Here is an 11,912-nt window from a genome sequence, read left to right on the forward strand (position 1 = left end):
GCCCTCATCCCTCTCTGCAGCTCCTGACAGGACATTGCAGAGAGGCTGGGGCTGGGCTCTGCTCCCAGGGGATCAGGGACAGGACAAGAGGGAACGGCTGGAAACTGCCACAGGGGAGGGTCAGGCTGGGCAGGAGGAGAAAATGTTTCCCAGCAAGAGTGGTCCGAGAGTGGAACAGGCTGCCCAGGGAGGGGGCAGTCCCCATCCCTGGGGGGGTTTAAGGGCCGTTGGGATGAGCTGTGGGGGATGTGGGGTAGGGGAGAACTTTGTAGAGTCGGGCTGAGGGTTGGACTCGATGATCCTGAGGGGCTTTTCCAACCTGAGTGATTCTGGGATTCTGAGAGGTGCAGGAAACTCTAGTGGCAGTCACTGGCTATTCCCATATTTCTTCAAGGTGCCTTTATCCAAGTAGCATTGCTTGGTTTAATTCTAAAGTTATCTTGCCCCTCTGTGTGAGCCAGCAGAGGCAGGACATAGGAGCAACCACAAATCATGGATGAAATTAAAAGAGTAAATTTATTTTCATTACCTCACGGTGGGGATTCAGGCACGGTGGAACTCGGGCCACATCAGAGGATCATCCAACCTGCTGTTTGCACCCATGCTCCAGGGATTTGCGTGGCCGTCGTTTACCACTGTGCTTTGAGCTTTCCCACAGCAGGGCAAGAATCTCAAGTGTGTCTCTATCACAGTTTTATGTTATCAAAACACAGGTGTTCTACTTGTCCAGCACACAAGGCTAAACAACAATTAGTGTGATACTTCTCTGGAAGGGTTCAAGGCCAGGTTGGACGGGGCTTTGAGCAGCGTGGTCTAGTGGAAGGTTTCCCTGCCTGTGGCAGGGGGGATGGAACTAGGTGAGCTTTAAGGTCCCTTCCAATCTAAACTATTCTATGTGGTTTTCTACACCTCAGTGTTTATAATCCTCCTCGCCAACCTTCCGTTATTTTCCCACACCCTCATTAACTTTACTGCTGCGTTAGATCTATCACAGAAACAATCTGTTGGCAGTGAGGGGTTGTGAGGGAGTGTGGAGAGATTTATTTATACTGATCAGGCAAAACTTGCAGCATTTTTCATTTCTTGCTTAGATAATCCATGATATTCTTCCTGAGTCTCTGGCACCTCTGAGGCCTTGGCAGACCAGGAGGTGCCTGGCAGTTGGTGCTATCAAACCCACCTATCACCTGTCCTAAAATGATGGAAAGAGTGGGAAAGATTTCCCTGGCTCTGTCATGTCATCACTTTTCACAGAATTACAGAATCATCTCGGTTGGAAAAGCCCTTGAAGCTCCTCCAGTCCAACCATGACCCTCCCCCTGACCATTCCCAACTCCCCCAGATCCCTCAGCGCTGGCTCAGCCCGACTCTTCAACCCCTCCAGGGATCCCGGGGACTCCCCCCTGCCCTGGGCAGCCCATTCCAACGCCCAACAGCCCCTTCTGCACAGAAATCCTTCCTCAGAGCCAGCCTGACCCTGCCCTGGGCAGCTTGAGGCCATTCCCTCGGGGCCTGGCGCTGGGGCCTTGGCTCCAGAGACTCATCCCCCCTCTCTGCCCCCTCCTGGCAGGGAGTTGCAGAGGGCCAGGAGGTCTCCCCTCAGCCTCCTCTTCTCCAGACTGAACCCCCCCAGTTCCCCCAGCCGCTCCCCAGCAGACCTGTGCTCCAGACCCTGCCCCAGCTCCGTTGCCCTTCTCTGGCCACGCTCGAGTCATTCAATGGCCTTTTTGGGGTGAGGGACCCAAAACTGAACCTAGTGCTGAGGCTCAATCCATTTCATTACAGGTTTCCAAAGTCAACCCTAATCCTGGAGTAGCTGCCATTTCAACTGTCAAGCTGCCAGACATTTTCCATCGTCGGCACTGCTGTGGCGTGGTGTCTTCTACAGTTCTCGCAATGGCCACCTTCATCTAAAGGGCTGGAGCTGCCAGGGCCACCTTTCCTCAGGCATCTCTTTCAGAAGCATGGTGTTTGCCAAGGCATGAGCCTGGTCAGTAGCCACACCTGATGGGATAAAGGTTAGAGGGGACTGGCAGGACTTGGGGAAAAAGGGAAAGGAAGGAGGTGGGAGGGGACATGGACAGATGTACAGGCATATCATAGCTCCTTTCGCCTCTGCTGCGTGTTGAAGGCTGGCTTTTCAGGCTGGGGGATCTGTCAGCTGGCTAGGAACTGAAGCAATAGGTTTTCTCTGATTGCTCTGGATAATTTTTTTTTAATTATACCAAAGGCTGCCTCATATGGAGTAGAAATCACGCAGGTTTATCAGTATAGCTGCATAAAGAGACATTGGCATGTGCAAATCCCCCCAAGTTCAAACACGGCTTAGAGTAGTGCGAATGTGTTTTTAGCAGTATAGTTTTGGCTAAAAGAAGCTGTACAAGCAGAGTCATGATTACTCTGATCCAACTGTGACTGGGCTTTCACTGATATGGAAAGGTGGCTTAAGAAAGCAAACCTCCAGACTCCTCTCACAGCTGCAGGGCTGGTTAGGCTTGTGATGTCAGAGCAGAACTGCCGGCTATTTGAACCTGGGGACAGTGTGTCCCTACCTGATGTGTCAGGGCAGTCCTGGACATTTCCTGGCCAGCTTGTGTCGTTTTACAGCTTTTGGGAGGTGGGGAAACACGGTTGAGTTCACAGGAGGGAAAGTTGCACAGGACCCTGTGGTTTCACACCTCTTGGTATGTTCTCTGGGCTTTCTATGTGAGATGGCATCTGGCAGACCACGGGTCAACAATGTAGCACTGGAGCCTTAGGGGTGGACTCAGCCTTGCTCCCTTCCTTGCTTTTCAGCAGTGGAGCAAGTCTGCAACAGGGCAGGGTCAGAAAAGCAGTGATTTCCCTTTCCCTTTTTCCCCTACATAGAGTGTCCCAGGTTTTCTGTTTTGTAGAAAGGTTCTGCCCGTGATTCAGGGAGAGTAGTTGCAAGCAGCAGGAGGTAACCGAAAGGAAAGAGACTGCACATATCAAAACCAACATATTTAATGAAACAAGGCATCTTTATCTATTCCCTAGAAATTATGCTAAAACTATGGAATCATAAATTAGATGAAACCGGGGAGGAAACTCTATGTTCTGGGGTACAGGGTAAATTTTCAAGGCAAAGAAAGCAACGAGACGAGATTATTGGCAGGATTTGACTCAGCAGGCCAGGCAATTTTCCTTCTCTGCTCTGATGAAAACCTCACAGATGGAATCTTTGGGGACAGTTTCAACTGGAGCTAGGATGTCCACGATGCCAATATGATTTTTTTTGGCTATCCCAGAACAGGTGGTGATGGTGTAGGTGTGGTTTCGATAGTACTTCATGGTGGACATGCAGCAAAGTTCCTTCATCCCCCTCCTGAAGTTTGAGTTGTAGATGGAGTAGATGGCTGGCTTGGCGGCTGAACAGCTGAAAGAGAGCCAGGTGATGGCCAGGAAAACCAGTGAGCTCTTGCTGCCGTCTGTGTCGTGCGGGTGCCACAGCTGTATCACGTAGAAAGGGAGCCAGGCAAGAAGAAACACCGTGTTCAGCACCAAGAACATCTTGGTGGTTTCCACCTTTCTTCTGGGGACAGTATCCATTGTCCTGACAGTCCCCTCCTCCATGCCTGCTCTCCGAATGTACATGATGATCCGCTGGTAGAGGATGATGATGATGCTGGCTGGGATCAGAAAGACGACCAGGAGGTGGGTGATGCCGTAGGCAGCTCCTTGCCAAGAAGCGGGCGGGAAAAAGGGGCAGTGGTGGTCACTGCTGGAGCCGTAGAAGGCAAAAGCCGGTGCTGCAAATGCCGCGCCCAGGAGCCAAGAGGCCAGAATCATCTTGAGGAGTTTCTCCCTGGAGACTTTGAAGCTCAGGGGGTAGATGACAGCATAGAAGCCTTCGACGCTTATGCAGAGCAGCACGTTGATCTGGACCGCAGGGGTGAGGTACTGCACGTACCGTGCCAGCTTGCAGATGAAGTTCCCCCGGATCCAGCTGCCGTAGGTCAAGTGGAGCAGCAGGAAGGGCGCGCTGGCGATGCTGAGGAGAAGGTCTGCACAAGCCATGGACACCACAAAGTAGTTGGTGGTGGACGGTGTCTTCCTACTGCGGTGGATCACTAAGATTAGGAGAGAGTTTCCAAAGATGGAAGCCAGCCACAGCACTGCCCAAACCATGGCGGCTGCTGCAATTTCCCCCGGCCTCAGGTTGTAGAGCAAGGCAGTGTGGTTCCCGCCTGAGCTGGGCGCCATGGGGGACCCTGTACCCTCGTAGGCAGCAGGAGGGGTGGAGGTTTCGGGGTAGGTCTTGTTCTGCATCAGGAGCAGTAAGGTGGGGAGAAGAACAGGAGCGGTGCTGTTAGCCATGCTGTGGGCAACCATGGCCACGTCTTTCGCTGAGGCTGCAGAGAGAGAGAAGAGGAGAGGTTTTATTAGCGAGCGTGTTTGAACAGCCTACGGTAAACAATGAAAGATAATTTCAAGTTGTAGATGTGACACTTCAAGCAGCAGATTTCAGGGAAACCGCCAGAAATCTCTGGGGAGAGTCTGTGCTGCAGCCGAGGCCATGAAGTTTCAGGCTGGCCTTTCTGAAGGGCCTGGCTAGTTTGGGACAGGCCTTTCTGTCCTGCGGAAGAGAAATGTGCCTGTCAGAGGCAGAGGCTGGGGGCAGTTTCACCCGTGTCACCGGAGTGTCCTGCACGGGGAGTGAGCGGCGTCTGCCCCGCTGATCCCAGGCATGAGCTGTACTGCCCAGTGCCCGTGGCAGCGGCGGAAACCCAGAGCAGCAGTGTCCCTGCTGCCTCGGCCTGACCACAGTCCCTCAGGTGGAGGAGAGACCAAGGAGCTGTTTCCGAGGGGCGAATGGGAAGAAATGCTTTCCAGCGTCACCCCATCTTCCTTGGGCAGGCTGCCAGCAGGCAAACCCTGCCCCCAGCCCAAGGGGTTAGTGACACTGTTCCTGAGACCCGGGGGTAGGACAGAGCTGCGCTTAGCCAGCAGCACCCACTCCCTGGAGCACTGGTGTTCCTGTCCCTGAGGGCCCTGAGCCTCCCTGTTTCTGGGCGTAATCGGGGAAGGTAAGCGGGGTCTGGATTGGAAGGCAAAGGAGGGCTCAGCACAGCGGCAGGCCTGGCACCAAGGTGGGTGGGCGCTGCTCCCTGGGCAGCCTCCTCAGCCCGTGCAGAGCGGGCAAAGTTTGCTGAGGAGCGGGACTCTGTCTCTCCTACAGAATCTGTCCTGAGGATGCGCGCTGTCCCGGCAGGTCCTGGCCTCGTTATCTCGCTGCCCCACCCACGGGAGCGTTTCGCTCTGCCGCCCTGAGAAGAAGGTGGCAGGACCCCCTCCCGCCAAGCCCTGCAGGAGAGGTTTTCACGCAGGGCAGCGTTTGGGTTGAGCAGGAAATGTCTGGGGTGGAGGGCAGAGTGCTTGGGCAGCCGAGCTGGGGGGATTCCAGCAGCAGCGCAGGCTCGGCTGAACGGTGCCCAGACGCGACTGCCCGATGTCGGCTGCTGAGGGTCTCTGGGCGCTGGAGAAAACCCGGGCAGAGGGTGGATGTCCTTACCTGGGTCAGGGGCCTGCCAAGCAGCAAGAGTGGCTCTTGCCAGCGGAGCCAGTGGAGCCGAGCGCGTCGTCCCCCGAGCTGAAGGCCCTGCAGGCCTGTGGGTGATGCAAGGGGCAACTGGAGGGTTGCACCAGGACCGGAGCCAAGGGGCAACTGAAGGGTTAGCCCAGCAACCGAGCCAAGGGGCAAATGGAGGGTTGCCCCGGAAACGAGCCAAGGGGCAACTGAAGGATTGCCCTGGCAATCGAGCCAGGGGCAACTGGAGGGTTGCCCTGGCAACTGAGCCGAGGGTTACCCTGGCAACTGAGCCAAGGGGCAACTGGAGGGTTGCCCCGGAAACGAGCCAACAGGCAACTGGAGGTTTACCGTGGCAACTGAGCCTAGGGGCTGCTGGAGTATTGGCTTGGCAACTGATCCAAGTGGCAACTGAAAGTTGCACTGGCAGCTGAGCCAAGGGGCCACTGAAGGGTTACCCCAGCAACCGAGCCGAGGGGTAAATGGAGGGTTACCCCAGAAACGAGCCAAGGGGCAACTGAAGGGTTGCCCAGGCAGTCGAGCCAGGGGCAACTGGAGGGTTACCCTGGCAACTGAGCCAAGGGGCAACTGGAGGGTTGCCCTGGAAACTGACCGCGGCACCCAGCACGGAACCTCTGCCCACAGCTGGCTCACGGGGAGGCCCTTGCCCAGCTCTGCCCAGGGACCCTCTCACCTTGTCTTGGCCTCGGGATGTGCCAGCTTTGTGAGCTCAGCAGTGCTCTCCTGGCATGAGCTGCGGCTTTGCAGGGGTGCAGGGGGTGCCCCATGAGCCCAAGCCCTGTTCTCTTTCAGTGCCATGTCTCCCCTCCGAGTCCCCCCTTTCCCCTTTTCCTTGCAAGTCGGTCCCCTTCTTGGCTCGCCAGAGCCTTGCCGTCCTTCCCCGCCTTCCCGTCCCCCGGGCAGACACTGCCTGGCCTGGGCACTGATAACACAGAGCCTCCACGGCTCTGAGGCCGCGTACTGGGCGTCTCCAGACGGGTGAGCGCGAGGCCAGGCAAGAGCTTGGCCCTGACTTTGAAGGAGATGTGGGCTCTGTCACCTGCCGAAGAGCTGCCTATGACAGAGGGACAGCGCTTGACCGTGGGCACCCTCAGGGTTTCCCTCTCTGAAGCAGCACAGAGCACTCATCCAAGGTGCACTCTCTTTGCTGGCTACACCCCGATGCCCAGCGGTCACACAATCTATCATCCGTGCCATTTATAGACGCCATTTTTCCCCTTCCCAGCAGGAGCAAAGGCCCTGGCGGTCCCGCTGGGTTGTTCTCTCCCTGCGCTGGCAGAGCAAGCGCAGCAGGAGCCGGCCCCACCTGCAGCCAGGGCTCCCTGCCAGCTTGCCTGCGCCAGGACGCCTCTTGGGGACCTGTTCCAAGAGGCCCCCGTGGAGGATGCCGTCCGGCCAGCGTGGGCCTGCGGAGCTGGTTTTGCTGCTCCTCTCTGGGGAAAAGCACTGGTTGGTGCAGGTGCCCCAGCCGTAGCTCAGCAGGAGGGAGTGCGTCCAGGAGACCCAGGGGATTCCCGAGGGCGGGAGTCCCTGGGTGCCTGGAGGTGCCGTGGCCCCTTTTGGGGCACAGGTCTGGAGGCAGTTACACACTGTGGTCTTGTAAGAGTCGGTCAGAAGATCAGCATTGTCTCAACATTGTCATCGGGGACATGGACAGTGAGGTCCCTGACAACGGCCTGCTTGGCCTTGCCGATCCCTGGAGTGGGATGTGGTGCAATGGCTCCAGAAGGCAGAACGGTGTGGCACAGCGAGTGCTGGGCTGTTCTCCTGAGCGCTGACCGTGCGGTGCCGGCAGTGCTGGGCTGTTCTGCAGTGCCTGAGCCGTGCAGTACAGAGAGTGCTGGGCTATTGTTCGGTGCCTGGGCCTAGCCAGAGCTGTTAGAGATAATCGCAGAGCCACTGTCAGAAAGGATGGATCGCAACTGTTGCCGTAACATCGATGAAGAAATCGTGAACCTTAGCTGAACTTTGCTTCATTATCCTACCAAAACATCCCTCCTGGTGGAAGGCTGCCCGCCTCCAGGACTGACCACGCCTCGAACGCCCCTCGCTGCGCATGTGCGATGGCCTCGCTCGAGAAGGGCGGAGACCCCCGAGGCGGAGGTGGAGCAAGGTGTGTTATTGAGCATCAAAGGATGACATCTGGACAACAAAAATTGGAAGTTTCCCCACCAAGGACCACGACGATTGACGACGCAGCATCAGCTGGACCCGGGACCGTTAGGACGTCGTGAGATCAGCGGTGGTAGCTATAAGCTCTCTCTCCCCTCTTTCTCTAAAACTTTCCTTTTCTCCTTCCTTTCACCCGTCTCTATCACGTGCCGCTTCACGGGCAACACAATAAAGTTTCACTGTTTTATTACTGCTATCCCCTTTGGTGTGGGTCACCTTAATTTTGCACTTGCAAATGAACCGTCACGAGTCCACCGAGTGGACCGTGACAGGTCTTTATATCGATAGCTATTTCTCTATCTGTATTCTATACCTCTATGTCTGTATCTATTTCTAGATCTATCTAGATGCAGGGCTATAGAAAAGCAGTGATTTCCCTTTGCCCCTACATAGAGAGAGTGTCCCAGGTTTTCTGTTTTGTAGAAAGGTTCTGCCCGTGATTCAGGGAGAGTAGTTGCAAGCAGCAGGAGGTAACCGAAAGGAAAGAGACTGCACATATCAAAACCAACATATTTAATGAAACAAGGCATCTTTATCTATTCCCTAGAAATTATGCTAAAACTATGGAATCATAAATTAGATGAAACCGGGGAGGAAACTCTATGTTCTGGGGTACAGGGTAAATTTTCAAGGCAAAGAAAGCAACGAGACGAGATTATTGGCAGGATTTGACTCAGCAGGCCAGGCAATTTTCCTTCTCTGCTCTGATGAAAACCTCACAGATGGAATCTTTGGGGACAGTTTCAACTGGAGCTAGGATGTCCACGATGCCAATATGATTTTTTTTGGCTATCCCAGAACAGGTGGTGATGGTGTAGGTGTGGTTTCGATAGTACTTCATGGTGGACATGCAGCAAAGTTCCTTCATCCCCCTCCTGAAGTTTGAGTTGTAGATGGAGTAGATGGCTGGCTTGGCGGCTGAACAGCTGAAAGAGAGCCAGGTGATGGCCAGGAAAACCAGTGAGCTCTTGCTGCCGTCTGTGTCGTGCGGGTGCCACAGCTGTATCACGTAGAAAGGGAGCCAGGCAAGAAGAAACACCGTGTTCAGCACCAAGAACATCTTGGTGGTTTCCACCTTTCTTCTGGGGACAGTATCCATTGTCCTGACAGTCCCCTCCTCCATGCCTGCTCTCCGAATGTACATGATGATCCGCTGGTAGAGGATGATGATGATGCTGGCTGGGATCAGAAAGACGACCAGGAGGTGGGTGATGCCGTAGGCAGCTCCTTGCCAAGAAGCGGGCGGGAAAAAGGGGCAGTGGTGGTCACTGCTGGAGCCGTAGAAGGCAAAAGCCGGTGCTGCAAATGCCGCGCCCAGGAGCCAAGAGGCCAGAATCATCTTGAGGAGTTTCTCCCTGGAGACTTTGAAGCTCAGGGGGTAGATGACAGCATAGAAGCCTTCGACGCTTATGCAGAGCAGCACGTTGATCTGGACCGCAGGGGTGAGGTACTGCACGTACCGTGCCAGCTTGCAGATGAAGTTCCCCCGGATCCAGCTGCCGTAGGTCAAGTGGAGCAGCAGGAAGGGCGCGCTGGCGATGCTGAGGAGAAGGTCTGCACAAGCCATGGACACCACAAAGTAGTTGGTGGTGGACGGTGTCTTCCTACTGCGGTGGATCACTAAGATTAGGAGAGAGTTTCCAAAGATGGAAGCCAGCCACAGCACTGCCCAAACCATGGCGGCTGCTGCAATTTCCCCCGGCCTCAGGTTGTAGAGCAAGGCAGTGTGGTTCCCGCCTGAGCTGGGCGCCATGGGGGACCCTGTACCCTCGTAGGCAGCAGGAGGGGTGGAGGTTTCGGGGTAGGTCTTGTTCTGCATCAGGAGCAGTAAGGTGGGGAGAAGAACAGGAGCGGTGCTGTTAGCCATGCTGTGGGCAACCATGGCCACGTCTTTCGCTGAGGCTGCAGAGAGAGAGAAGAGGAGAGGTTTTATTAGCGAGCGTGTTTGAACAGCCTACGGTAAACAATGAAAGATAATTTCAAGTTGTAGATGTGACACTTCAAGCAGCAGATTTCAGGGAAACCGCCAGAAATCTCTGGGGAGAGTCTGTGCTGCAGCCGAGGCCATGAAGTTTCAGGCTGGCCTTTCTGAAGGGCCTGGCTAGTTTGGGACAGGCCTTTCTGTCCTGCGGAAGAGAAATGTGCCTGTCAGAGGCAGAGGCTGGGGGCAGTTTCACCCGTGTCACCGGAGTGTCCTGCACGGGGAGTGAGCGGCGTCTGCCCCGCTGATCCCAGGCATGAGCTGTACTGCCCAGTGCCCGTGGCAGCGGCGGAAACCCAGAGCAGCAGTGTCCCTGCTGCCTCGGCCTGACCACAGTCCCTCAGGTGGAGGAGAGACCAAGGAGCTGTTTCCGAGGGGCGAATGGGAAGAAATGCTTTCCAGCGTCACCCCATCTTCCTTGGGCAGGCTGCCAGCAGGCAAACCCTGCCCCCAGCCCAAGGGGTTAGTGACACTGTTCCTGAGACCCGGGGGTAGGACAGAGCTGCGCTTAGCCAGCAGCACCCACTCCCTGGAGCACTGGTGTTCCTGTCCCTGAGGGCCCTGAGCCTCCCTGTTTCTGGGCGTAATCGGGGAAGGTAAGCGGGGTCTGGATTGGAAGGCAAAGGAGGGCTCAGCACAGCGGCAGGCCTGGCACCAAGGTGGGTGGGCGCTGCTCCCTGGGCAGCCTCCTCAGCCCGTGCAGAGCGGGCAAAGTTTGCTGAGGAGCGGGACTCTGTCTCTCCTACAGAATCTGTCCTGAGGATGCGCGCTGTCCCGGCAGGTCCTGGCCTCGTTATCTCGCTGCCCCACCCACGGGAGCGTTTCGCTCTGCCGCCCTGAGAAGAAGGTGGCAGGACCCCCTCCCGCCAAGCCCTGCAGGAGAGGTTTTCACGCAGGGCAGCGTTTGGGTTGAGCAGGAAATGTCTGGGGTGGAGGGCAGAGTGCTTGGGCAGCCGAGCTGGGGGGATTCCAGCAGCAGCGCAGGCTCGGCTGAACGGTGCCCAGACGCGACTGCCCGATGTCGGCTGCTGAGGGTCTCTGGGCGCTGGAGAAAACCCGGGCAGAGGGTGGATGTCCTTACCTGGGTCAGGGGCCTGCCAAGCAGCAAGAGTGGCTCTTGCCAGCGGAGCCAGTGGAGCCGAGCGCGTCGTCCCCCGAGCTGAAGGCCCTGCAGGCCTGTGGGTGATGCAAGGGGCAACTGGAGGGTTGCACCAGGACGGGAGCCAAGGGGCAACTGAAGGGTTAGCCCAGCAACCGAGCCAAGGGGCAAATGGAGGGTTGCCCCGGAAACGAGCCAAGGGGCAACTGAAGGGTTGCCCTGGCAATCGAGCCAGGGGCAACTGGAGGGTTACCCTGGCAACTGAGCCGAGGGTTACCCTGGCAACTGAGCCAAGGGGCAACTGGAGGGTTACCCTGGCAACTGAGCCAAGGGGCAACTGGAGGGTTGCCCCGGAAACGAGCCAACAGGCAACTGGAGGTTTACCCTGGCAACTGAGCCAAGGGGCTACTGGAGTATTGGCTCGGCAACTGATCCAATTGGCAACTGAAAGTTGCACTGGCAACTGAGCCAAGGGGCAACTGAAGGGTTACCCCAGCAACTGAGCCGAGGGGTAAATGGAGGGTTACCCCAGAAACGAGCCAAGGGGCAACTGAAGGGTTGCCCAGGCAGTCGAGCCAGGGGCAACTGGAGGGTTACCCTGGCAACTAAGCCGAGGGTTACGCTGGCAACTGAGCCAAGGGGCAACTGGAGGGTTACCCTGGCAACTGAGCCAAGGGGCTATTGGAGTGTTGCCTTGGCAACTGATACAAGTGGCAACTGAAAGTTGCACTGGCAACTGAGCCAAGGGGCAACTGGAGGGTTGCCCTGGAAACTGACCCCGGCACCCAGCACGGAACCTCTGCCCACAGCTGGCTCACGGGGAGGCCCTTGCCCAGCTCTGCCCAGGGACCCTCTCACCTTGTCTTGGCCTCGGGATGTGCCAGCTTTGTGAGCTCAGCAGTGCTCTCCTGGCATGAGCTGCAGCTTTGCAGGGGTGCAGGGGGTGCCCCATGAGCCCAAGCCCTGTTCTCTTTCAGTGCCATGTCTCCCCTCCGAGTCCCCCCTTTCCCCTTTTCCTTGCAAGTCGGTCCCCTTCTTGGCTCGCCAGAGCCTTGCCGTCCTTCCCCGCCTTCCCGTCCCCCGGGCAGACA

General features: G+C 56.6%; 2 protein-coding genes across 2 annotated transcripts; both read right to left on the reverse strand.

The window, feature by feature from the left end:
- Positions 1 to 2,416: 2,416 nt before the first annotated feature.
- Positions 2,417 to 4,361, reverse strand: LOC141958850 (putative G-protein coupled receptor 19). Its single transcript, XM_074901806.1, has one exon. It carries the CDS (start codon positions 4,351 to 4,353, stop codon positions 3,145 to 3,147), a length of 1,209 nt encoding a protein of 402 aa, XP_074757907.1. The 5' UTR covers positions 4,354 to 4,361; the 3' UTR covers positions 2,417 to 3,144.
- A 3,862-nt stretch (positions 4,362 to 8,223) lies between these two features.
- LOC141958426 (putative G-protein coupled receptor 19) lies at positions 8,224 to 11,002 on the reverse strand. The gene has a single exon (XM_074901197.1). It carries the CDS (start codon positions 9,621 to 9,623, stop codon positions 8,415 to 8,417), a length of 1,209 nt encoding a protein of 402 aa, XP_074757298.1. The 5' UTR covers positions 9,624 to 11,002; the 3' UTR covers positions 8,224 to 8,414.
- Between the last annotated feature and the right edge of the window lie 910 nt (positions 11,003 to 11,912).

The sequence above is a fragment of the Athene noctua genome, chromosome 3, assembly GCF_965140245.1.
Source record: "Athene noctua chromosome 3, bAthNoc1.hap1.1, whole genome shotgun sequence".
NCBI lineage: Eukaryota > Metazoa > Chordata > Aves > Strigiformes > Strigidae > Athene > Athene noctua.